Here is a 26,379-nt window from a genome sequence, read left to right as displayed (position 1 = left end):
CCCCTAAGCCGCAGTTTTCGGTTTCTCTATCTCTGCCTCCCGGCTCCAGGCAGAGTTGTAGCTCCGGAAAGATGAATGAAGGGGAGGAGGAGTAGTGAGGGGCGGAGGAAGGGGGGGGACCCCCACCTCGGTCGCGAGAGGGGCGGGGCCGCGCAGGGCAATTTCGCCGCCTGCCCGCCCCGCCCCGCCTCCTGCCGCAGCCGCGAGGCCCCGCCCCGGCCCGCCCCTCCGCTCGCTCCCCAGGCCGCCGCGGCGCGGAGCCGGTGCCTGAGCGGGTGTCGGAGAGGCGGCTGCGGCGCCGCAAGCCCCGAGCCCACCCGGCCGGGCCCGCTCTCTCCGCCTCCGCCTCCCGGGCCGGCGGCGGCTGCGGGCGAGCTCGCCGGGCCCGGGCCGCCCCTAGCCCCAGCCCCAGCCCCGCCGGGCCCCGCCTCCCGCCGAGTGCATGAGGTTGACGCTACTTTGTTGCACCTGGAGGGAAGAACGTATGGGAGAGGAAGGTGCGCGGGGCGCGGGCCGGGCGGGGCGCCGACCTGGGGGCCGGCCGGGCGGGGGCGCCTTCTCGCGGGGCCGGGGGTACGAAGGGGGCTGGGCCGGGGCGCCGGGGAGGCCGGGTCTGCAGCGAGGCCGCGCCCCTCCCTCCTGCGGGATGAGCTGGACCTTCCGAAGCCCGCAGGCCCCTCCCTGACACGCTCCCGCCACCCTACCCCCGGCTTCCCCCTCATCCCCGGTTTCCCACCCCCCCTTCGGCCCTTGGTGGGCTGCCCTCCCGCGAACGGAGAGCTCCTCCTGCCTTTCTTCCCCGCCTTCCCCTAGCCTCCGACCGAAATCACCCGACTGGAGTCCCGGGCGAGCTGCCCCCACCCCCAGCCTTCATCCGCGTGCTCCGTCCACCCGGAGCTTGCCTCGGGCCACCCCTTATCCAGGCTCTATCCTGGCCTGGGAAGAAAGGCTCTAGGGGAGCCCGCAGCCCAGGGTCGGAGTCGCCGCCTCACGCCTGCTTGGCTCCGTGACCTTGAGCCAGGCGCTACCTGCAGAGCTTTAGTTTCCTTGTTTGTACAGTTGGGGGCCGCATAATTGGACTCCGGTACCGGTGGGTAGGGGCCGAATGGGCAGAGCCTAGAGGAGCGTCTAGGGAGCCGTTGGCAGTATGCTGCGGGCCCCCACCCACTCTCCTTGTAGCAAACCCGGTGCCTGCCATCAGTATTGGCTGGGAGGATGAGTCATCCCAGCCTCCTCTTCAGCCCCTTCCCCCTTACTGGGGCTCAAGACTTGGGACTACACGACAGTTAGGGTGTGAAAACCAAAACCCCAAAACTTCCCCAGCCAGAGCAGGGTCAGGTCTCCTTCCCTGGGTTTCCTTAACTGCGCCATCACATAGGCCCACCTGGTCTGGACTAGCCAGACCCGCCAGCCCTTCCCTCCACTAGGGCCACTGCCAGCCGTCCACCAGGAGCCCACCTCACTATCACCCCTGTCGCAGGTCCCTGGGTCCTCATGGAGGGGCAGGTGGTGGCCTGGGAGGCTGCTGTGTGACCCAGCAAGCTTTAATCTCTCCAGATCTCAATCACTCCATCTATACAAGGGTGGGCCTAGGGGATCTTCCAGGGCCCACCCAGTTCCAGTCGTGCCAGGCCCCAAAGATGACTAAGCATGCCTAGTGGGCAGCTTGTGGAGGTGCCAGGCCTCCCTGGAGCAGGTGTCTGGGAGTGCCCAGTTCTGCAGTCCCACCCCTAGTCAGGCCAGGACATAGCCAAGGCTCATTTGGGGCTGGCACCCCTGGGCTTCCTGCCCTTCCCCTCCAAGGAACTTCAACCCAGGATGGACCAATCCAGTCCTCTCCAGTCCCCACCTGGACTTGAAGGGTCCTCTCAGTACCTTTTCCTGGGCCGGCAGGGGAGAAAAGGAGCTGTGACAAGAATGTCACCGCTGCCTTATTTCTAAATCCTGCTGCTTTTTTTCTCCCCGTTTACCTTGAGTTGAAGAATGCTGTTGCTGGAGAGTGGAAATCTGATCCTCCTCTTCAGTTTACAGTCAGTTTATAGATAGGGAAATTGAGATCCAGAGAGACTTGGTACTTTAGCCAAAGTCTCAGCAAGACTCGCAAACCTAGCTTCTTTCTTCTGCTCAGCACAGCGGCTGCCCAGCCTGGGTGCTGTGTGTGTGTGTGTGTGTGTGTGTGTGTGTGTGTGTGTGCACGTGCATGTGGGGTCAGCAGGGCAGGCTGGGCCGACACCAAACCAGCTCTGCTAAGAATGGTTCCTGGCTCCCTTTCCACCCCTGCAGGAAGCGAGTTGCCTGTGTGTGCGAGCTGCGGCCAGAGGATCTATGACGGCCAGTACCTCCAGGCCCTGAACGCTGACTGGCACGCCGACTGCTTCAGGTAAGGTGGGGTGCCCTAAGTAAGGCCTGCCAGAGACGAGAGACTGGGCAAGCAATCTGGGAGAGCTGACTGTTCCCCCAGTGCTGCTCTTGACTTCCAGCAAGTCCTTGGCCTCAATTTCCCCATCTGTAAAATAGGCATTTGGACTAGAAGATCCCTAAAGGTCTCTCTGTTTTGACATTCTAGACCTCTGAGGAAAAGAGGGGAGAAAAACCTGCCTTTCCACCAGTGTTACCAAGGCCTGCAGGCACCAAGGCAGAGGGGAGACGGGGAGAGCAGTGCACCCTTGCCTTCTGCATGCTGATGCTCCAGGGGAGGAAGGCAGAGAAACCCAGCCTTGAGGAAAGCTGGGCCTCCTTCACCGGGCACCAGGCTAGTTGTGAAGCTGCATAGCCCAGACACCAGCTCCCAAGTGTTGAAGAGAAGGGTCAGGGCTGTGGCTGAGCACTTGGGACCCAAAGATGGTCCAGCAACCCAATGGGACCATAATCAGAAGCAGGGTCAGGGATGGCCTTAGAGTTGGCTCTAGAGCCAGTGTTGGTGTCACAAAGGATGTGAGATTTCCCACATGGGAAGGACCATTCCAGGCAGAGGACCCAGCAGGTGCAAAGGGCTCGGCTCAGTCGGTGAACAGCAGAGTTCAGGTGGAGACACACTGCAAAGGAAGGAAGGTGAAGTTGGGAGGCTCAGCTGGGGTCAGGGCATCGACCCCAGCTGATGGAGTTTATTTCAGTCCATGGGGACCTCCGACAAAGTTTTTTTTCTTTTCTTTTTTAAGAATAATATCTAACGTTTTCTACAGTTTAGTAAGGGCCAGACACTGGTAAGGACTTTGTATAGTTGGGTATTGCATTATCTCCATTAATTGAGACACAGAGGTTAATTCTTTTGACCAATGTCACACAGCCAGTGAGTGAAATGAATACACAGCACCCACACCACTGGCTAGGGAGGCCACAGGAGAGGCAGGCACCATGCCCCAGGGTTCCCAGGCAGTGTTCAGAAGGAGGTCTTCAGGGAGGCAGGGGATTCTCAGCAGGCAGAGAAAACGGTGTGCCCAGCGGGGAGGTGGAGCTCAGGGGCAGCTGAGGGAACGGGAACAGCTCGTTTGTTGGAGCAGATGGAGTCGAGGGATGAATGGAGGAGGTAGAGTTGGGATTGACTTGTAAAGGTCCCTGGGCGCCATGATAAGGACTCCCTGAGGGTAGTAGGGAGCCAACAAAGGCATTCAAAAAGCAGAAAACAAGGGAGGGATGTGGGCGAAGTGCTACTGAAAAGTGCCATTCCAATGGCAGATGGTAACTTGTCAGGGAAGGGACCATCACAGTCCAGAGTTTCAGAGTCCTGTACTCAAAGTCTGACCCACGACAGTGCCTGAGTGGAGAGAACTGCAGGTATAGGAGGGACAATGTTTGGCAAGTTTTAGTCACATTAGCCACTACTTATTGAGCACTCTTTTAATGTCACCTCATTAAACCTTCGACATAATCGAATGAAGCACCGTTACTTGCCCAGCTTGTACATTATGTGAGAAACGGGGGCTCAGAGAAGTGAAGTAACTTACTGAAAGTTGCAACAGCTAGAGGCAGGACTTGAACCTCTGCCTGTCTCATTCCAAATCCCTGCAGAGTTGAAGAGGTCTGGGGGCCTTAGGGCGGGGCTGGGAACAGGTGACTGGCACGGGCTGAATTTAAAGCGGTCTGGTTTTTACCCTGGTGCTGGGGAGGCCAGTGGCCTGTTGGTTCTGATGGAGTCTTGGGCTGGGTTGGTGGTGAGTTGTGCCCTGTCCCTGTTGAATTGGAGGTGCAGTGGACTATCCAGGGTGGCAGTGACCAGCCCAGAGCTGGCCGAGATGGTCTGAGGTCAGAGGTGAGAAGGCCAGAGAGAACAGCCTGCCTCGGGCTGGCACCGAGATGGTGGGGAGGTTTGAGGTGGGGCCAAGAGAAATCAGAGTAAAAAGTTAAGGCCCCTGTGCCTCGGGCGGGGAGGGAGATGGTGCCCTGGGAGACTCGGGAGAGGGCCAGGAGGACAGTAAAGTAGTGGGACAGGGTGCATCGAACTAGCCGTGAAGGGTCCCTACTGCATTACCGGGGGAGGGGCGAGGCCCCTGGCGTGGGTGTGGAAGAAGGCATGATCGGGGTCCCTGGTGTGACAGGGCACAGGGAGGGAGGGCTCCACAGGGAAGAGGGCCCTCCGGCAGGAAGAGCCACAGGTCCACAGTGTGGCTTGCACTGGAGTTCTGACATGTGGTATGGTTCTCTCAACAGCCCCTGGCGAGACCAGCAGTGTCCGTATCCCGTGACAATTAGGAGAAACAGTTTAGGCAGAGTCACTGTTTGTCTGGTCCCCATGGTTAATAGGCAGCCAGTCTGGTTCTCAGTGGGATGCCCGAGGCCCCAGAGTCTGCTTGGTTTCTCCTTGGAAGCATCTCAGTGCCAGGAAGTAGGGCTGGCACCAGCCCCTGGGCTCTGAGGCCTTGCAGTGGGAGAGTTGTGGGCACACAGGATGCATCTGGCATTAACACTAGGGGTCATTGTCACCCCAGGGGCCCCCCTTTCTCTGTTCCAGGCACGCCTCCCGGAAGGTTATGGCCAGGCCCAGAGTGGTCCAAGCTTCCCTTTAGCCCAGCTGCTGCCTTTGGGAGGTCCCTTCCCAGCAGCCTGCTGCGCATGAGCCCTGGTGCTGCCGCTGCTGCTGCTGCTGCCGTAGCTCTGGTAACACCTCCCTGGAGGCTGGGTGGGCTGGCCCTGGGCGAGGAGGGGTGAGCACACAGCTGACACTGTGGGTCTGAGCCTGGGCCAGAATGTAGCCTCCTCTTTGAGGGACCTTTGAGGCAAGGAGGACAGACTGTCCAGGAAAGTCGGCCTCTGTTCTCTTGGGGGCAGCACCGGAAGAAGCAGCTTCCTTTGAGTTTGTCCATGTCCCCAGAGAGCCCTGAGACCCTAGCACCTTTGTCAAAGTAGACGCTGAGGAGTGTGGAGGGTGCCTTTCTCAAGGTGTAGGGCTAAGGGCAGAGTGGCTGCCACAGCTTCCCTGTCTGCACTAGAGCCCCGGCGGTGTAAGGCCTTCGACTGCTTCCTGTTGCGGGCTCAGACCAAGTCCTGCACCCACATTGCTGCATTCTCCTCCCATGTGGGTGGCCACACTGGCCCCACCCTCTGCGGCCTCCAATCCTGAGTGCCTGGAGTAGGATGGGGAAGCAGCCAGTCTATAGGCCCACCCCTGCCCCTTCGCTCCCCATTGGCCCCCAGAGCCCCTGCTGTGGGGAACTGCAGAGGATGCTGGCCTCGCCTCTGAGAAGACGGTGCTTCCTTAGAGGGGCCAAGTAAGTGCAAAGCCCCTTCCCTACCTGTCCCAGGCCTCGGGAAGGGCCCCCCCACCCCCGTGTGAGGGCTGGAGCTAGAAGCAACTGTGGGACTGGCCGACCTGGGTCCAGGCTGTGGGGCAGGAGAACTGAAACTGCTGGTCACTGTTGTCCTGTCGAGGGGAAGCAGGCCGCCGCTGAAGCTTCAGGCCTTTCTGGCGCAGTCTCTCCGTGAGCTGGTCCTCCTTCCTTCACCTCTGAGCTCCAGGAATGTGGCCCTGGGTAAAGGGCACGCCTAGAAGGGATGGACCTGTCATTGCAGAGGTTGCCTCTGCCTCTCAGCCCAGGCCTCTCACGAGTTCCCTAGTTCCTGAGCCTGGCCTTGTCTTCTGCTCTCAGAGATGGGTACCCTGTATGGGGCAGACAGACAACTGTGCTTTAGGACTTCCTCTCCGTTTGGCCCTGGGCCATCTCTATACATCCTTAGTACCTGGCATTTCTCTCTTGACATCCCTCGGAGTGGGGGCATGAGCAGGACACCCCTTAGAGCCAGGCCAGCCTGCCCCACCTGCCTCTTCTGGCTTCTGGCTGGATAAGGACCTAAGGGATGAAGGGATGGACAGGGTCAGGGGCTCCTGGTACCTTCCATCAGCAAAGGTCACTGAGGCTACAAGTGCTAGCCACCAAGCTGCTGCATGAGCCTGGGCTAGGTCCCCTATCTGAGATGGAGGTCCCCTGTGCTCTCTCTGAGTTAGAGGAACAGCTCTGAGGATGCTGGGGGTGGGAAATGCCGCAGATAGAGTGCATACAGCAGGCCTGTCTGGCTGGAACCACTTTGTTCACTTTGGAGTTCAGTGTTTGTGGATGCCTGGCCTGGGACCTCAGGGCCCCTGCAGGCTAATGGCAAAGACTGGTGGGCCAAGAAAGGCTGGCTGTGCAGGCTGGTGTGGGGTCGGGGACACCTAGACAGGCCTCTGAGCAGGCTTCAGGGAAATAGTGACCAGTTTCGATTGCATTCACAGAGCCCTTGGGTGAGTCAGCTTTGGGTCTTCCAGGGCTGTAACAGTGATGAATATTTGTAAAGGAGTAGGAGTTTGCAGGTGGGAGAAGAGCAGAGGCAGGACCCCCTCGCCCCACCCCCACCCCTGGCCTTCCTACATCCTGGCAGCTGCAGAGTGAGGGGGAGACTCCTGTGCTGACACTCCCGTGACGCGATGTGTCTGGTGTCTGGTGAAGTGAATCACTGATTAGCACAGGGCGTGGGGGACCTCCCAGTACACCGCCTCTTTGCAGAGCTGCTCCCCCTCATCACCCTGTAGTGAGATACCCGCCCCCTGTGGGGCCCAGGGCAGGAAGGGTTGCGGGTGGAGGGGTGCGGATGACATCATGGCTCTGGTCCAGCTGCTGCTTCCGCTGCCTCCTTTCACGTCCCAGGGCAGCCTCCGGAGGCCCTTTCTTATAGGGTGACTGCACCAGACTTCTATTCTGGGCACCACCCTTACCCCCTCACCCTGCCCCTGAACTCAGGCATTTTGTGCTTTCCCTGCCCTTGCCATGCCCCACACCAACCTGTCCCCTCCCCCCCTTCAGGCTCCCAGACAATAGGGAACAGGCTGGATCCTCTTAAAGGGACAGTGTCCCACCAGCGCTCTTGGCTGCTTTCCTCTCCCTCCTCATTCCCAGTTCCCTGATTAAGGAGCAGTCAGTGAAAGCAGTCGATTCTCTGGGGGGTGGGACTGTCTCACTCAGGTCCCAGTCTTTCCTGTCCCCCTCTCTTCTGGATTGTTTTCCTACTGAGCCCAGATCCTTCTGTCCCTGAGTGATCTTCTCACATTACCCAGAGGGCCTAAAGAGCAGCAGAGCTGGATGGATTCTCTGCATGGTCTGTACTCTGGCCTTTGGAACCCTGGATCAGGCCTTTGAAAACAGGCCCCTGAGGGCCCACAGGATCCACATTTCTGCATTTGCTCATCCCGATTTAGCTGGGCTGCTGGTGCCCACCCACTGGGATGGACACTTGGACGGAAAGAAGCCGGGCATGTGGGTCTAGCTCCAGGCCTGTGGGGTGACACTAAGAAGCCAGCACGTCTTTCCTCCCCTATTAGCCCTTCAGGGGCCCCACCAGTTGGGCCTCCCCGGTAGCTTCTGGTGGGGGGCAAGGGGACCGTGCCCTGGTGATCCCGTACATGCCAGCTTCCTCCGTATGGCACCACTACTTTTCTGAAGGAAGGTGCGGGGACTACGCTCTGGTTGAGGTGGAGGGAGGGGCTATGCTGCGCTGCCCTTTAGCCCCTTGTTGTGACTGGCAGCAAGTGGAAGGCTGGCTGGGGACTAGGAAACCTGCAGATCCCCTCTCTTAACTGATACTGATGGGTCTCTGCTGAACTGAACTCCTGCCTGACCTGGGGCAGTTTAGATGCTCTGAAGCTCATCTGCCTCACCTCTAAAATGGGGATGCCTATACCCGCCTCATGGTGGCCTGTGAGTATTAAATAAATTTAACCAAGACAATGAGAAGGCCTCCAACAGGTCATTTCCATGTGTATGTCAATTGGCTCAAGCTGCCTCCACATTGCTGGGGGGCGGTGGGGGGAGCCAGAGGGAGAGGAAGCTGACTAGACTGGAGAAGTGGGGCCCAGGGTTTGTTCAGGCCCACCACCTCAATCCTGGGCTCTCTGGTTCCACTCCCCCCTTTGCCTGACTGGTGACCAAGAGCAAGTCACTTGCCCTCTCTGGCCCATCTTCCTTACATGACAAGGGGCAAGGGCTCAGCTGAGGAGCACCGCCCACTTGGGGCTGGCAGGGAGCCACATACTCTGGGTGCAGAACTGCTGTTGGTGGTCGTGCAGGCTGTGCACTGCACAGAGGCTTCAAGGGGGCCAGACGGGGCTGAATCCCTCCCTGACTGCACTTGCTAAGCCCTGTACTCCGGTGCAGGCTGCCACTGGCCAGACCTTTTTCTAACTCTCATAAAAGCACCTACAGACTGTGGCAGGACCCAGCTGTCAGGGAGGGGTGGAGTGGGCCATGCTAAGCCCCATCTCCTCTTCTACCCAGGTGTTGTGAATGCAGTGCCTCCCTCTCACACCAGTACTATGAGAAGGATGGGCAGCTCTTCTGCAAGAAGGACTATTGGGCCCGCTATGGCGAGTCTTGCCACGGGTGCTCGGAACACATCACCAAGGGGCTGGTCATGGTGAGCACCCCTGTCCACCTTTCACACCTCACCTGGTGTGTGTGCATGTGTCCGTGTCCTCACAGGTTTCTCTACTCCAGATCTCTCTCCCATCACCTCTCTCATCGTTCTTTTCACTGGGTCTCTAACTCCCTCATGCCTTCTTAATGCATTTGTCTGTCTGTACCCCTCAGCCTCCTATCTTTAGACCAGCTCTGTCCAGGAGCTCAGAGGCTGGCCAGCCAGGCCCCTGAAGTCCATTGGGGCTACCCTTCTGAGAGAAGGCCGAGGGGAGGAGGTATGGGGGCTCAAGGGGCTGCTAAGTTGGGTTGTCCCCCTACCCCTCTGCCAGGTGGCCGGGGAGCTGAAGTACCACCCCGAGTGCTTCATCTGCCTCACATGCGGGACCTTCATTGGTGATGGGGACACCTACACACTGGTGGAACACTCCAAGTTGTACTGGTGAGTGCCCTGGCCCCTCTCTGCATCTGCCACGTCCACCTGTATCACAGGTCTCCCACGCTGGGGCCTTTCCCTGCCCGTGTGGGGCAGTCATTCATCAAAGTGCTTTGTAGAAGGGACTGGGAAATATGGTATGAGAGTCACACTATGGAAGCCTCAGATGTCAGCTTTCTTATAGATGTTTTACTGCATGTGGTGCAATTCTGGCACCAACCATTGACCCTGTGAGTCGAGGGCCCAGGCCCCAACAAGAGCATCCTCTCACTTCAGGCAAGTTCAGGGGTCTTCAGCGCGCTCCCACCTCAGACCAGCTGGTTACAAGTCAAGGATTCCCACAAACCCCTCAGGTTTGCTAATTCACAAAATGACTCACAGAACTCTGGAAAGTACTCTAATTAGGATTCCATTTTTTTGAAGTGTGCAAGTCAAGATCAGCCTGATGAAGAGACACAAAGGGCAAGGTCTGAGAGGATCCTGAAATCAGAGGGTCTATGCATTCTCCCCATGGAATCAGGACATGTGACCCTTCTCCACCCCGCTGCCCCCACATCACCAGAGTTTTTTTATTGAGGTTTCATTATGTAGGCAGAATTGATTGAATGAGTGGGCATGTGATTGGACTCCATCTCCAAATCCCCTCCCCTGCTTGGAGTTGGACTGGGTCAAAGCCCTAGCCTCCTAATCACATGGTTGGTCTTTCTGGTGCCTGACCCCCGTTCTAAATCATCTCGTTAATGTAAACTCAGGTGTGGTCTGAGGGCTCAAAACAAAGGCACTCTTATTCCAAGGATTCAGGGCCTCTTTCCCAGAAACCAGGGATAAAGACCAGAGAAATTCTTATCATATAACCTGATAAAACTGGATTTGAGGGCAGCATGGCTTGATCCCACATGGACTTTTAATGACTTACTCCTGAACTGGATTTAACCCCTGGCCTTTTTCCGGTCAGCTTACAACGCACAAGAGAGCAGACAAACCCAGAATGACTGAGCACCAGACAGGGCCAAGGGCAGGGCCTTGCAGGCGCAGATTCTGCTCCCAGTCCCACCAGGCTGCTCAGACCCTCCTCCTGTGGGGAGCCGTACTGGGGAGCCTGGGACTTGGGGGTGGGAGTGGTGATGCTAGTGACCGCTGATGCTCTTTTCTTCCCACTCTTTGGGTCTCTGCTGCCTGTGGCTCTTGCAGTGGGCACTGCTACTACCAGACCGTGGTGACGCCTGTCATCGAGCAGATCCTGCCTGACTCCCCCGGCTCTCGCCTGCCCCACACAGTCACCCTAGTATCCATCCCAGCCTCAGCTCATGGCAAACGTGGCCTCTCAGTCTCCATCGACCCCCCTCATGGCCCGCCGGGTTGTGGCACGGAGCACTCCCACACCGTCCGCGTCCAAGGGTGAGTGGCTGGCCTGCCGGGGCTGCAGCTAGCATGGCTGTAGCCGTGGATGCTTTAGACGTGCAGCCGACTCTGGGGCTGGGGCCTCTGAAAACAGGTAGCACTTAGGTCCAGGTAGAGCCCAGTTCTCACAGCCCACTATACCAGATGCCTGGTTCCTCTAAAAACCATTACAAATGCTAGATAAAATACAGGGTCCAGCCGAAGTAATGGCCTGCTTGAGTGTGGCTGGTAGGGTAATAATGTGGGTGTAATAATATATAGTTTTAATGTAAACATTTCACTTAAATGTCATATGGTGTGCTTAAGTGTGACCTTGTTATGTTACAGAATTACATGCTTATGATTTTGTAATAAAAAGGGGGTGTTATTTGTGCTGGACCCTGTATTTTAAAATATTTTCTTTAATCCATGCATGATCCAATGAGAAAGAGAAGTAACCAGGTCAGGAATGAGTTAAGGAGGGAGCCCGGGGCCGTCAGCAAAATACTAAAGGTGGCCACACTTTAGGGCAAATCTAAATTGGGTGAAGTGAAGCTTTAATTTTCAAGTCCTTTCATGACTGGGTCTCTCAAAGCTTCAACCTGCTAAGGAAGCTAATCTGATAAGAGAACTGCTCCCTCCCCCATTAAGCTTGGACCCCAAAAGAGTTCTCAAGGTGAGGATGATTGAGAAATAAACCACACCTCCCATCAGCGCCCCACTCTGAGAATTGTAAACTGGTCGGAACCTTAATGGAAGGGAAAAGGGAGTCTAACAATTCATAACTTTGGGATCGCAAGCCAAGTTCAAGTGTCCGGGTGGTTCAAAAAACCTTAAGGCGAAATTGTAAAAATCAAAAGCACTCCCCAGCTGGTAGTGCTCCCAAGCCCTGACAGAATCAGATGTAGATCCCTTCTGAGGAAACCCACTGCCAGGCTTCACTGAATTGACTCAGGTGAGTGTCCCACGGATGATGAGCGATTCAGCCAGAAATCCACACACACACAGGTAAGGCAGCGAGTGAGGCGCTGTGACCAAGAGTCGGCAGAAACAGCAGGAAGCGGAACCAGGCCTGTCAAACCTTCCAGTGTTGGAGTCACCCAAAACAATATAAAATAATTGTGTTCGATATGTTTTAATGAAAAAGATACTTGAAAAAATGAATAAAGAGTAATAAATTGGTAAAGGAACTAAATGTAACCCCTAGAAATGAAGTATGTGATTTCTAAAATGAAAACATGAATGCAAGCATTTAACAGCAGAGTAGGGTTTAAAGCAGCAGAAGAGAGAAGCAGGGACACAAAAGGATGAAAACTGTGAAAGAGACCTTAAGGCACGTGGAGGACAGGGAGAGGATGGGACCACCTATTTGGAATCCCAGAAGCAGGGAGAACTAATGGGAGAGAGGCACTCTTTGGAGAGGTAATGGCTGTGAACTTCCCGGAACTGATAAAAGACCCAATCCACAGACTCAAGCCCAGTAAATCCCAAACAGCAAAATAAAAAGAAATTCACCCACAGATCACCTATCTAGTGAAACCAGCACACCGAAGGCAAAAGAAAAGACCTTCGAAGGCCATAGAAAATAGACAAATTGCCTTCAGAAAAGGACAGTTGGACTGACAGCTGATTTCTTAACAGAAACCATCTAGGCAAGAAATCAGTGAAGTCATACATTTAATGCATTGAGCAAAAAATAACCATCAACCTAGAATTCTATATTTGAAAATATCCTTCAAGAAGGAGGGTCAAATAAACATGTTAAGGCAGACCAAACAGAGAAAACCAAGTTTTAGTACTAGCAGACTGTGCCCAAAGAAAATTGTGAAGGATGCGGCAAAGGTCTGAGACACCAGAAGGAATGAAGATTAGGGACCCAGCCCAGTGACAGTGAGCCACTCCCTTGTCCCCTCCAGGCTTTGGGGTCTTTGAACAATGAGGAAGTTGGACACTTTGGAGCCTTCCAAGATCTGTCCAAGACCTTTACTGGCTCTTTGAAAGATAGTTTTAAATGTCTCCCTTGTCTGGACATTAAATGCCTGGACATGAGAACCAAGAGCCAGCCTCCACTGGATTCGGTGAAGTTTCTCACATACTTGCTGGGTGCCAGGCACCGCGCCTCATAGCTGATGAGAAGTGAAGATGGTACTGGGACGGAGGATGCTGTCGGGCTTGACTCTGCATCCCCACCCCCCACCTTGAGCATCAGCCAGGCCAGCAGCTGCCTCACATGCACAAGTAAGCAGACAGACTGGTGAGAGAGATGGGGAGACTCCCAGGCCAGCTGGTGCCTGACAACCAGGCAGAATTTTAGAAATGAAGAGCCAGTAGCACCTCCCCCCCACCCCCCCATCTCTCTTTCTGGCTGAGCGTTCTTTCTAACTAACATCTGCTTTCCAGTTTCTGCAAAGAGCCACCCCCTTCTCAGAAGCTCCCAGGTTGCCCAAAGGCTGCTAACCGGATGTACTTGTTTTAAGCCAGTCTTGGTGAAGCACTTTTCATTTTGTTTGTAGTAGCATTTTAAGGAAAATTTAATTTATCTGTGACCCAGTCCTCTGTTGCCTTAACAGGAGACTGAGGGAGAGGAGATGGAGAGTCTAATATATATATATTTTTTAGGGAAAAAAAAATGAAAATGTGTTTATTGTTTTTTCTTTTCAATTTTTTATCTTGAAATTTACAAATTTACAGAAGACTTGCTAAAATAATAAGTATATTAAATGACTATAAACCCTTCCCCTAGGTTTACCAATTTTAATTTTTTTGCCACATTTAGGGGCGGGGTGTCTCCCTCTACATTTATGTGTGTGTGTGCACATATACTGGTTTGTATTTGTATACACACATATGTACATATTGTTATTACTAAATCATTTGGGAATAAGTTGCAGACATCATTGACCCTTCCTCCCCACCCCCCACCCCCCCAAAAAAACTCGAAAAAACTTGACATTCTCCTAAAAACAAGGGTGTTCTCTTACATAATTTTCACTTGTGTCTTACATGTAATCATGACATTTAGGAAATTTAACATTGATTCAGTGCTTTTATGCAACTTACAATCCATTCTTAGATGTTGCCAGTTTTCTCAGCACCTCTATCAGTTTCCTCGATCCAGGATCCAGTTCCTGACCCTGCATTTCACTGGTCCTCAAGTCCCTTCGGTCTCTTTTAATTTGTGACAATTCCTCAGCTTTTCATGGTCCTTTGTGACATTTATGAGGAGTGCAGGTCAGTTGTTAAGTGGAGTATCCCTGTCTGATGTTTCCTCTGTATTAGAGTTAGGTTATTGTGCACATTGACCTGTTACTGCGCAAGCGATGCCGCGTCCACTTCCGCGCATCGTGCACGTGGTGTCGGAATAGCGCGCCCTTTCCTGAGGATGTCGGCTCTGGTTCCCTGAAAAAGTGCAAATACTCCTCTGCTGGGAAGGACGTTTTTTCCCTTTGCAATGTAATCTATAAGTCATTTATGAGATTTGCCTTTGTCAATATCCTGTTCCCCAAGGACCTGTCACCAAATGGTGCTAGCATCCACAGATGATTCTTATCTGTACCAGTTATTACCACAATGGCTACAAAATGGTGATTTCGTAACTCTGTTCTTCCTTCTGCATGTACTACCTGGCTTTCCAGTGTAAGGAAGAGCTCCCCCGTGTGAGAATATGCTCTTTATAATGAAAGTTTTTTATGAATCTGTTTTCCATAAAGTCATCAGTCTCCTCTCTCCTGTCCCCCAGCCCTTCCCCATCTCAGGGCAGGGGCAAAGTGAACATTCTTTAAAAAGCCTTTATGAAGACAAAGGGAAACCAGATAATTAACACCAAAGAGTTAAAAGAAGCAATTAAACTTGGCAAACTGGCCATTCCTTGAGTGAACTTATGGCCCCTAACCAGGGTGTCATCTGGCCACCACTCTGCAACTGTGGCTCAGGGCAGGCTGCGAGCCCCTTCCTGCTGCTTCTGGGGGGACGGAGGCCTTCACCCCATCTCTCAGGGCAAGTGTGGGAGTCGGGAAGGAAGCCAGCAGACCCAGACCCTTTCGGGACTCATGGCATTCATCTGCCCCAAGCACCCCTGGAAGCTCGTCCACAGAGACAGCGCTCTGCTGAACGGGAGCCCCTGAGCTCACGTGGAGCTGTGCCACCCTTCCCCGGTGTCACAGGGCAGGCATCGGTGATTAATTACAGAATGCTTCCCCCCAAACCAGAACTCTGGGTTCTAGATCATTGCCACCTACTGATCACACAAGACAAAATCATCTGTCCCCTCACCCCGACGTGATCCCTTTGCTTTGGTGTCCTCTCAGGGCTCTAGGGGGCAGGCAGGGGGCCAAGGGTCTGACCACCGCTCTGTGCCCACAGAGTGGACCCAGGCTGCATGAGTCCAGATGTGAAGAATTCCATTCATGTTGGAGACCGGATCCTGGAAATCAATGGCACACCCATTCGGAACGTGCCCCTGGATGAGGTATGGGTCCTGAGTCTGGTAAGCAGGACGGAAGGCGGTGCCTTCAGTACCGCCCCCCACCACCTGGGGCTCACCTGTCCACACACCTGTTCTCCTCAGATTGATCTGCTGATCCAGGAAACCAGCCGCCTTCTCCAGCTGACTCTTGAGCACGACCCCCACGACACGCTGGGCCATGTGGCGGGGCCTGAGCCCAGCCCCCTGGTCTCCCCAGCTCACACTCCCAGCGGAGAAGCAGGCAGCTCTGCCCGGCAGAAACCTGTCCTGTAAGTCCACCCTACACCTTGGTGTATCTAGGTACTTTCACAGACACTGGGCCTCGGGATGGGACCTGATCCCCACCCTTCGGATGCTCAGTCCATGAGGTAGTCAGGCCTGCAAAAAGGCAGGCCAGCAGATGGTGCTAGGGACGATGCAAGAGGAAGGAAGGGTGATGAGAAGTGGGAAGACAGGTGGAAGCAGCTCCCCTAGCTGGGGATTATTTGCGCAGAATGATGAGAGTCTTGGGTGTGCTTTGGGAGGAGTGGCTTCCAAATAGTTGCAAATTGCAGGGCTTGAGATGTGGGCGGGCGGGGTCTTTGATGCTGTCCACCCTCAGGGTACTGCAGCAACATGATATTTTTCAGAGACCACTCTGGTCCCCTGTGTGGAAGGGCATCCAAGGCCAGCGACAGCTAGAGGGCTATTGTGGTGGTCCAGGTGTGGGGGGTGCCCCGTACCCTCTTGCAGGGGGTTGGGAGACATGAGGAAGAAACCCAGAAGCAGCCTGGTCCTCACTGTACTCATCGCGGGCCTGCTCAGGACTCCTGGTAAAGACTTGGGGAGGCGGAGAGGACCACTCCTGGGGGGGATAGCCTTTACTCTAAGAAGCAGTGATGTTGAAGTTATGTATTTTCTCCTCATCTGTGTTTATCTGGAGCTCCTGCCACCCTGTAGGGCCACCTATATGGCAGGGCTTCCTAGGCAGGAAGCTTCTGTACCCAGGACCCAAATGCTCAGAGACAGAAGTGTCTGACCCAGGGCCACCACGCGGAGAAGCCCAAGGATAAACATTCCTACCAAGGGCACCTGAACGATAGTGGGCCTCAAACAGGAACGCCAAGCAGGGAGGGCCATCAGGATAAGGCGAAAGCCTGTGACCGCCCCAGGAGAGAGCTGCCCTGTGCCACCCCCTTGGGCCAGATGACTGTGCATACACTGACAGAGGGGAGCATGACAGGCAAAAGGAAGGGGCAGGCTAAGGCCTCGCTGCCCCCAGGGGGCCTCAGCCAGGTGTCCACATGCCCCCAGTGGCACTGGGCTTGTGTGTGTGCCCCCCAGGAGGAGCTGCAGCATCGACAGGTCTCCAGGCGCCGGCTCACTGGGGTCCCCTGCCTCCCAGCGCAAGGATCTGGGGCGCTCCGAGTCCCTCCGCGTGGTCTGCCGGCCGCACCGCATCTTCCGGCCGTCGGACCTCATCCACGGGGAGGTGTTGGGCAAGGGCTGCTTCGGCCAGGCCATCAAGGTATAGGGCACGCCATGCAGGGATGGGCCAGGAGTGGGAGCGGGGGTCTCAGTTCTGCCTCCTCCCACCAATGCCTCTAGGAATCCACGTAGAAGGGGCTCCAGACTTCCTGGCCGGTACTCACCTCCTCCGAGGCCTCCCTGAGCTAGTGACAGGGAGGGGACCAACTCCAGACAGATCCAGAACCTCATGTGGAGGAGGTCGTTAGAAGGTGGGGGAGGGGGGGACAGCCCAGCCAGACCCTGAAGGTCTTGTGCTGAGCTTGATGCCAACCCACTCAGGGCTCAGGGCTGCTTCCCTTTCATACTCTCCCCGGCTGAGACCTGAGCCCTTCCCTGGTTCTCCTGTCACCAGCTAGGACTAGGCGAGAAGATCTAGGATTATACAAAAGACGCTGGCAAGGCCACCCATATGCCCTAGTTGAGATTGGCCCTGGCCCCCAGCCCTTGTCCCTGGTCCTCTTGCCAGGGGAGGAGTCCCTGGTAGAGCCACGTTCTAGCTGCTGGTAGCAGCCCAGCAGAGCTGAGCAAAGAGCTGGCCTCTGGTCAGGCAGCCCTGGGCCCAAGCTCCAGCCACCCCCCTGCCCTGCCAGCTGGCTGACCTTGGGCCCTGCTAGGAAACCTCTGAGCCTTAGTTTCTTCATCTGTAAAGGTATTAAGGTCTTCTGCCCTTGAGGGCCAGGAAATGTCTGTGAAGATCTTGAGGCCGACTGTTGATCTCCCTGTCAGTCCTGGGGTAGGGCCGGGGCCTCGGACAAGTTGGGCTCAGAGCAGAGCCTCTGTCTTCTGTCTCCATGCCTTGGTGTCCCCACGCAGGTGACACACCGGGAGACGGGTGAGGTGATGGTGATGAAGGAGCTGATCCGGTTCGATGAGGAGACACAGAGGACATTTCTCAAGGAGGTCAGTGAGTGGAACTGCCACCTCCTCTTCACCAGACTTCTGGAACATGCTGTGGTCCCTACCCCTTTCCCCCACTGAGGGGGGATGGCAGAGGAATGACACTCAGCTCACATATTGAAAGAAGAGACAGTGTCTGCCAGGAGGGCGAGAAGGACAGGGCCACCCCTGGGGCTCTGAGCAGCTTGAACAAAGAGCAGTGAGGCCAGCGGGAGTGACAGGAGTCCCAGGGGGTGGGGGCCTTCTCCGTCTTTGGCACTGTCTGTGGCCTCTGGGACAATGGAGGGAGAAGGAGATGTGAGCACAGCCCCGGGCCCAACCTGTTTGCTCTCCACCAGGTCAAGGTCATGCGATGCCTGGAGCATCCCAATGTGCTCAAGTTCATCGGGGTGCTCTACAAGGACAAGAGGCTCAACTTCATCACCGAGTACATCAAAGGGGGCACCCTCCGGGGCATCATCAAGAACATGGTGAGTGCTGGGCTGCCCCTGCTGGGCACCTCCCCTCTGGGCCCTGTCCTGTTGCTCCTCGGTGGGGTCAGCCTCTGGTCTCAGAGACCCTCCAAAGCCTGATTCGGAGGAATCCAGTAGGGCCACACAGACTCCATCTGAAGCCAGGGAGTAGCTGGGGCCCAGAGAAGGGTGGCAGCTTTGCTGAGGAGACACAGAGGCTGTCATGAATTAGCCACCCTTCAGGGCCATGGGTCTGACGCAACCACACCTGCCACAGGTCAAACACCTGAGGAGAGCCCCTCCCATTATCTCTTCTTAGTGGGCCTTTGTTTTGCTTCTGGTGAAACCAAACAATTGCACTGTTCACCACGTTCCATAAAATTCAGAATTTTCTTTTAAAAAATGACAAAGCCATCTTTAGAAACAGAGTGCTTGGAGGGGCACGTCTAGCACTGTCCTGCTGCTGGCAGCGACCCTGGGACCCGGTACTAGGGCCCTCTCAGCGTCACCCCGGCACCTCAAGATCCCATCCGCCTCCCACGCCCGCCGTGGGTTCCTCGCCCCTCGGCGGAATTACCTGGCGTTGCCAAAGTGTCACTCCTGTGGGCTCCTAACATACATAACCTCTCAGAGGGGACTCTGGGGTCAGGTACTACTCAGGAACACTGGGCCGCACCGGCTTCGGCTCCCTAACTGCACCCTGAGTCTTTAATTCGCTCTCGTGGCCTCACCTCCCGCTGGAGGTGTCCTAGGGTATGCGGCAAGAGACGGTGTTTCCCCACATGGCTGGAACCCAAAACCGTTCTCTCCTGAGTGGCGTGGCTGGCCTTCTGCAGGTGACCCCACCAGGCCCACCTACCTCTGATGGTCCACGGAAGTAGCTTCAGATTTTTTTAAAATTTGAAAGAATGGGATATTGTATAAGATAAAAAAGCTTTTTTTCTCAGAGGTGGTGATCAAGAACTAGAGAGGGGTATTCCCCACCCCTCCCTTTTTACTGTTTGGAATCAGTCTGTTAGAAAATTGTTTGGAATTATCTACCCACACCCCTTAGAAGGAACAGGTGTGGGTGCAGAAGAGAGGAGGGGTTTCAGACTCTCTAGGACACTCGCCCCTCCGGCCTCTCCCTCACCCACTTGTCCTGCCACTGTGGCCCTGCTGGCCCCTCCTGGCCATTGTTTCCCCCGCCGCCCCCAGGAGAGCCAGTACCCGTGGAGCCAGAGGGTGAGCTTTGCCAAGGATATTGCTTCAGGGATGGTGAGTAGGCTCTGGTTCTGACTTACAGAGCCTGGGCTGGGTGACCCAACCCCACTTATAAAGACTTTCTCTCTGCTGACCTAAAACTCCACAAGGATTTAGAAATGGAAACCACAGGGGAGCTTTGGGAGGGGGCAGAGGGGCTCGAATGGAGACTGGGAAGAGCACCCGTAGCTGGCCTGAGTGGGAGGGGGGGCGGGAGGCTCTGGGGACCCAGCTGGGGTCCTTCGGCACACTGCCCCCTGACCTCCATGCCCCCACCCCCAGGCCTACCTCCATTCCATGAACATCATCCACCGGGACCTCAACTCCCACAACTGCCTGGTCCGTGAGGTGAGCAGCCTGGGCCTGGGAGGGAGGGGCAGCAGGAGCCCTGCACACCACGCTCCTAGCCTGGGGGCCTTCTCTGAACAGGGGTTTCTGGGTAGATGCCTCCACTCCAACTAGGCCCATGGGGAAGCAGCTCAAGGCCAGGAGGCAAACAGACCTCGCTTGCAGTGTGGCTGCAGCTCTCTGAGCCACTGACCTTGCAGGTTGTAGGAGGCAAAGGAGAAACTGATGTGTAAACTGTAAAGGACCAAGAGTGTGGCGTTCGCCGAGAAGGGCCATGGCAGAGTGGCCAGGCCTGTGCTGGGCAGCACCCACAGCTGTGGACCTACAGTTGGGCCTGGGAGCGTGGGCTGGGGTGGTCAGGGCAGGCTTCCTGGAAGAGGCCTGGGGCAGTGGGGGCAGGGAGTCTGGAGTGAAACAACCACAGGCAGTTTCAGAAGGGAGAGGGAGCAACTGACTGGGCCCAACTGGAGAGGTTTCTGGGGCTGCCAGAACACAGTACCACAGGCTGCGCGGTGTAAAGTAACAGAAACGTGTTCTCAGGGTTCAGGAAGCCAAAGGTCCAAAGTCAAGGTGTTGGCAGGGCTGGTCCCCTAGAGGCTCCGAGGGAGAGTCTGGCCCCGGTCTCTCTCCCAGCATCTGGTGGCTGCTGGCACTGCTTGGCGTTCCTTGGCTGAAGCTGCATCACTGCAGTCTGCCCCCATCTTCACGTGGCCTCCTTCCCTCCGCATGCCTGTGTGTCCTCCTCTCGTGAGGACATTGGATTCGAGGCCCACCCTGATCCCATGTGACCGCATCCTAACTAATTGTATCTGCAAAGACCCTATTTCCAAATAAGTTCACCTTGGGGTTCTGGCCGACGTGACCCACGGCACTCCAGGCAGGGCGAGACCCGCCCTGCGGGAGGAGGAGGTTCTCCAGAAAGGTGTTTGCCCAGTGAATTCAGTGCGGGACGAGTGTTTCTGATGGTGGGAGTGCGACATGCAAAGGCCAGCGGTATGACAGTCGGGAAGCCTTGAGTTGCTCGCTGTCAAGTGGGGGTCTCAGCCCTCCGACATCCGATGGGCTCTGGGAAGCAGTGGCCAGTGAGCCCAGAGAGGTGCGTGAGGCTAGATCCACCCCCGGGCCTCCCAGGGAGCCTGCTTAGACTGCCCCTGCTGGCAGTGGGCATCACTGCAAGGCCCTGCCAGTGCTCTGGGCAGGGTGAGGACAGGGAGACCTGTCACAGCCTTGATTCCACAGCACGGCCCATCGTTTGAGAATCCCATGAGAGTTGTGAGCCCTGCTGTCCCCAGAGTGCATCTGTGCACAATTTCAAAACCTCGGCCTCCAGTGTGGGGCCTCTGAGAATGCAGTGGTCACCGTGGCTGCTTTCCCTAGAGCTGCTTCCCATAGCAGAGTCCGCAGAGCCTGCACCATTAAGTCCTGGGAGACTCATTGAAAGTGCACAGTCTGGAGCCCCTCCCCTTCCCGCCCCCATGTCAGGCCTTCTGAAAAGGATGGGGCAGGAACAGCACTTGGACAATCCTGATGGACCCTGGCACTCAAGAACCCTTGCCCAGGAGTCTGGGGACCTCAGATCAAGACCCCTCAGCTACCCGCCCACCTGGTATTACCCCTGAGGAGATGGAGCCCTGAGAGGGACTGTTCCACCTGAGGCCCCATCAAGGTGGGCGAGGGCCGCAAATGCCTCCCCTCCGCCACTTGCCGTCTCTGTAGAGTCTTTTCTGAGTGACTGTCCACATCTGCGTCACTCCCAAAGGCAGCACGGGGTTCGTCCCTTCAGAGTGTGCCTGGCCCTAACTGCCACCTGCCTGGGGCCCTGCCACCTCAGCCTCTCTGTGTCCACTCCTCGGTGTCACCCAACAGCTTCCCATCCTGGAGCCGGAAAATAGGGTCCAGAATTCCATGGCCCCGGGCACCAAGCCCAAGAGGCTGGGCTGTGGGGCACTCGGAGGACCTCCCCAGCTCCCTGACTTGGCACCGTGCCCTGGGCCTCCCTGCCTGTCCCTCATCTCTCAGGAGGCTCTGTCCCTGATTTTCCCGCCTTGTGGGATTGACATAGCAGTTAGCACCCCGACTCTGCCAGGGTTCTGGCCCGGGCCCTGGGAGGGGCTCCACCACACCTGAAACAGTAGAGCCAGGGGCTCCAGAGTCCTGGATTTTTGAATCCTGGTCCTGTCCCTGGCCAACCGGGTGGCCTTGGGCAACTTTCTCCACCCCTCTGGGCCTGAGTCACCTCACCTGTAAGATAGCATGTACCAGGTTGTTCGAGAATTAAGAGATAAATAATAAGGAGGGGAGTGGGGCCACACTGGTGTTTTCTGAAGCTTTGGGCAGCTCCATTCGCAAAGGGCAGAGGGGTTTGGGGGAGGAAGGGGGTCCTCACCCTGCACCTGAGCCCCTCTGAGCAGTGGGGTTGCGACCCCCTCGGCAAGCCCCCAGGTATCAGAGGTGTGTTCTCTGGCTGGCTGTGAGTTGGCGTGGGTCCGGCCTAGGAGCACATAGCTGGATGAGGCAGGAGCATGCTCAGTGTGACCCTGCTTCCTCGTCACCCCAGAACAAGACTGTGGTGGTGGCCGACTTTGGGTTGGCACGGCTCATGGTGGATGAGAAGACTCAGCCGCAGGACCTGCGAAGCCTCAAGAAGCCAGACCGAAGAAAGCGTTACACGGTGGTAGGCAACCCGTACTGGATGGCACCCGAGATGATCAATGGTGAGTGGGTGGCCCCACCAGTCATATGTCCCAGGGACCCCGGGGTCCCAGGCAGAGCTGCAGCCACCCAACCCCTGGCCTCCCTGGCCCTTCCACTTCTACTTTGAGTCTTATGTGAGCTTCTTGTTGCTAGTGTAACAAATTACCACACACTTGACCTAAAAAAACCCAATCATTGTGTGGTTCTGGAGGTCAGGCGTCCAACAGCAGTCTCACTGGGCTAAAGTTAGGCATCAGCAAGACTAGCTCCTTCTGAAGGCTCTAGGGGAGAGCCTGTGTTCTTCCAGCTTCCAGAGGCCGCCTCATTCCTCGGGTGGTGGCCCTTTCTTCCGTCAAGGCTAGCCGCCTGGCATCTTCTCTCTGACGTCTGTGTCCAGTGTCACATCTCTCTCCTTGACTCTGATCCTCCTCCCTCTTTCATAAGGACCTTTGTAATTACACAGGGCTCACCCCAATAATGCAAGGTAATCTCTCCATCTCAAGATCCTTAACTTAGTCACACCTGTACAGCCCCATATAAGGCAGCATATTCACAGGTTCCAGGGCTCCGGACGTGGACATTGTGGGGGGGGCATTATTAATTCTCTCTCTCTCTCTCTCTCCCCCCTCACTCTCTCACCCCCAGTCTCTCACCCCACCCCACTCCCTTTCTTTTTTTAATCAGGCCTGCCACACAGCAGTCCTGTGTATGCCTAGATTGCGGGTTATCCAGCCCCTCCATGGGCAGGTGCATGCCAGCACAGGGTCATCTCGGCACCAGCTCTGACGGAAGCTAACATAGCCCCCCAGATAACTTCATCTGTAAGGGGTGGTATGAGGATTAAAGTGATAAACTAGGCAGCATTCAATAAACAGGTGGCTGTATTGATTGTTTTTAACATCGTGAATTAGATGCTATTCTTCCCATTTTACAGATGAGGAAACTGAGGCTTAAAGAGTCTATATCAGTTTCTGAGGCTGCTACAACAAATCACCACAAAGTGGGTGGCTGAAAACAAAAGAAGTTTATTCTTTTATATAAGGTTCTAGGAGACAGAAGCAGAGCTGTGCCCACTGCAGACTGTAGGGGAGGGTTCGTTCCGTGCTGTTTCTAGCTCCCGGTAGCTGCTGTGGCATTCCCAGGCTGCATCATTCTAGCCTCTGCTTCCATCTTCCCATGGCCACTGGCTCCTCTGCTGTGTGCCTTCTCTCCTCTCTCTCTCCCCTTTTTAAAAAAGATGTTATTTATTCTTACAGAGAGGGGAAGGGAGGGAGAGAAACATCGGTGCAAGAGAGACACATCAATTGGCAGCCCCTCATATGTGCCCTGCCTGGGGACTGAACCTGAAACCCAGGCGTGTGCCCTGACCAGGAATTGAACTGGCGAACTTTCCCTTTGCAGGATGACGCCCAACCCACTGAGCCACACCAGTCAGGCTCTTCTGTCTTTCTTTTAAAGACACTTGTGATGGCATTTAGGGCTTCCCTGGGTAATCCAGGATTATGTCATCTCAAGACCCTTCATCATATCTGCAAAGACTGTATTTCCAATGAAGTAACCTTCACAGGTTCCAGGGGTCTGATGGGGTTATCCTTCTGGGCCACCGTGAAGTTCATGACTTGTCTGGAGTCATACAGCTCGTCAGTGACCGAGCTGGGCCTGGAACCCCTTGCCGAGGGCTCTCGTCCTCACCCCACAACAGTTTGCTCAGACCTGGTGGGGTTAAGGGCAGAGCATCTGACCCGCTGGCCTGGGCAGCCATGAGGCTGGTCAGGCCCTGGCCTAGCCCCCCTCCCAGCTGGCCTTCCTGGCCCTGCCTCATCTGGTAACCGTCCTTCTCTCTGTCTAGGCCGAAGCTATGATGAGAAGGTGGATGTGTTTTCCTTTGGAATCGTCCTGTGTGAGGTAGGTCCTGGGGTGGGCAGCAGTTGGTGTCAGGCCCAGTGGCTCCTCTCCACTCCCCACCCTCCCAAGGCTGCAGGCCGGAAGTCTGCAGGCCCCTCGAGCCAGGGAGGCTCCTGGGAACTGGGCTGCCCACAGCAATTTGCATCCAGGCCCAGTGTGACCTGCTCGCAAACCCACCTGGGTGGCACCCGGCCCCAAGGGCGCCTGGGTAACTGCTTGCCCTGTGCTGGACAGATCATCGGGCGGGTGAACGCTGACCCTGACTATCTTCCCCGCACCATGGACTTTGGCCTCAATGTGCGAGGTTTCCTGGACCGCTACTGCCCCCCAAACTGTCCCCCAAGCTTCTTCCCCATTACCGTGCGCTGCTGTGATCTGGATCCCGAGAAAAGGTGAGTGGGGTGGGGCTTAACCTGGGCAGCCTTGGGGGTGGGCCAGTCCCCTGCAAAGCCAGAACCCACTGTCCCTGTCCCCCCACCTGTCACCCCAGGCCCTCCTTCGTGAAGCTCGAGCAATGGCTGGAGACCCTCCGAATGCACTTGGCTGGCCACCTCCCACTGGGCTCACAGCTGGAGCAGCTGGACAGGGGCTTCTGGGAGACCTACCGGCGTGGTGAAAGTGGACTGCCTGCCCACCCCGAGGTCCCTGACTGAGCCCAGCCCACCCAGAATCCCTGTCCCCACTGCGGAGAATCCACCCTGCACCGGATTCCCGTGTAGGAGGTAGCTGGGTGTGGAGCCCTCAGAGGGCAGCAGGCACCCAGCCCCCTCCCCAGGACCAGGCCCTGACTTGCCTCCTCCTCCCCTGTGGGCCGTGGCCCCTACCCCATCTGCCTCTGGCCCCAGAGCCAGCCTGGCTGCACATACACCATCACCTCGCCCCGCCTTACCTCTGTCTCGGTGGGGCTGCCCCCTCTTGCTTCTCCTTGCATGAGCTGGAGGGCCCATGTGAGTTGTGCCCCACCCCGCACCCCGCCGCCCCGGCCGTCCTGCACACCCTCCACCTGTCTGCAGCTCCTCCAAGGCCTGCCTGGAGGACAACTTCAGACCGTGCCCTGTCACAGCTGGGTGCACGGGGGCGGGGGGGGCGTGTCAAGGGACAGGCCGTGTTCCCAGGAGCCATAAGGGAGTCTGGGGCCTGTCACCCCCAGGGGTGTCTAGGTAGTAGCAGGTATTGATAACTATCCAAACCCCCTAAGCAGGGAGAGGTCTGCTCCTACAGGGGGACATCCCTGCTGTCTGGCCAGCGGCCCTTCCTGCTTTGGGTCTTTTTGTTTCTTTATTGAAGCCACTTTAGTGAGAAGCACGTACCAGGCCTCAGGGTGGAGGGCAGTTCCCTGCACCTGAGCTGCTGGGAGGAGCCGCAGAGGGAGGTTGGGCAGAGCAGAGGAGGCAGGCATCCACCAGCATCGCAGCCCCCTGAAGTTCATCTCAGCGTCCCCTCCTGGGCCTCTCCCCGAGGCTCCCTACCAGTGGCTGGAAGCCCCTGCCTCTCCCCATGTCCCTCTGTCCTCTGGGTTCTTTCTGTGTAATCTATTTTTTAAGAAGAGTTTGTATTATTTTTTCATACGGCTGCAGCAGCAGCTGCTGGGAGCTTGGGGTTTTATTTTTTTGGCGGGTGGGGTGGGGGGGCCATTTTGTCACTTTGCCTCAGTTGAGCATCTAGGAAGTATTAAAACTGTGAAGCCTTCTCAGTGCACTTGAACCTGGAAAACAATCCAAACGAGCCCATGGGACTGCAACTCAGGGAGGTGGGACAGTCACCTCCATCCAGGAATCTTGATGTCTAAGGAACAAAACCCAGACTCAGAACAATAAACTCAATTCCGTGCTCCCCCCACCCGGATCCTGCCTAGTGATGTGTGTCTGGGGGCCCGGAGGAAATAGGACAGGAGAAGAGCTTTGTGACTAGAGGCCTAGTGGGAAGACATAAACGGGATGGGGGTGGGCAGAGGGGGCAGTGGTGGTGGCCCATCGGGACAAGCGAAGACTTCCCCGGAGCCAGGTTTGGGAGGGGGAAGAGTAGGGGAAATATCAGGGGATATATTGCTTTCATTTCATGTTTTCTTCTTTCTAAAACTTAAAGGGTTCAATCAGGAAAACAGAAACCACACTAGCTATTTCAAATATACAGCATTTAATCTGGGGAATTTTCACACAGCTGTTGAAACAG

At 56.1% G+C, this 26,379-nt stretch overlaps 1 protein-coding gene across 3 annotated transcripts; it reads left to right on the top strand.

Moving 5' to 3' along the window:
• The first annotated feature begins 249 nt into the window (after positions 1-249).
• LIMK1 (LIM domain kinase 1) lies at positions 250-26,052 on the top strand. 3 transcript variants are annotated; one of them, XM_045819644.1, is made up of 17 exons: positions 483-497; positions 2,284-2,380; positions 4,949-5,094; positions 8,742-8,880; positions 9,212-9,321; positions 10,507-10,713; positions 15,058-15,163; positions 15,263-15,429; positions 16,484-16,667; positions 17,483-17,569; positions 17,905-18,036; positions 19,216-19,275; positions 19,543-19,608; positions 22,166-22,322; positions 24,152-24,207; positions 24,442-24,599; positions 24,698-26,052. In XM_045819644.1, exons 4-17 carry the CDS (start codon positions 8,878-8,880, stop codon positions 24,858-24,860), a joined length of 1,656 nt encoding a protein of 551 aa, XP_045675600.1. In that variant the 5' UTR covers positions 483-497; positions 2,284-2,380; positions 4,949-5,094; positions 8,742-8,877; the 3' UTR covers positions 24,861-26,052. The 3 variants fall into 3 exon arrangements, with proteins under 3 accessions (XP_045675598.1, XP_045675600.1, XP_045675599.1); XM_045819642.1 differs by lacking the exon at positions 4,949-5,094 and having other exon boundaries at positions 250-497; XM_045819643.1 differs by lacking the exons at positions 483-497; positions 2,284-2,380; positions 4,949-5,094 and adding an exon at positions 5,576-5,705.
• Positions 26,053-26,379: the final 327 nt, after the last annotated feature.

This window comes from Phyllostomus hastatus, unplaced genomic scaffold (assembly GCF_019186645.2).
Source record: "Phyllostomus hastatus isolate PE091 unplaced genomic scaffold, TTU_PhHast_1.1 phas_scaffold_385, whole genome shotgun sequence".
NCBI classification, from domain to species: Eukaryota; Metazoa; Chordata; class Mammalia; order Chiroptera; family Phyllostomidae; genus Phyllostomus; species Phyllostomus hastatus.
The sequence above is the reverse complement of the archived record's forward strand: the minus strand, read 5'-3'. Positions and strand labels throughout refer to the sequence as shown.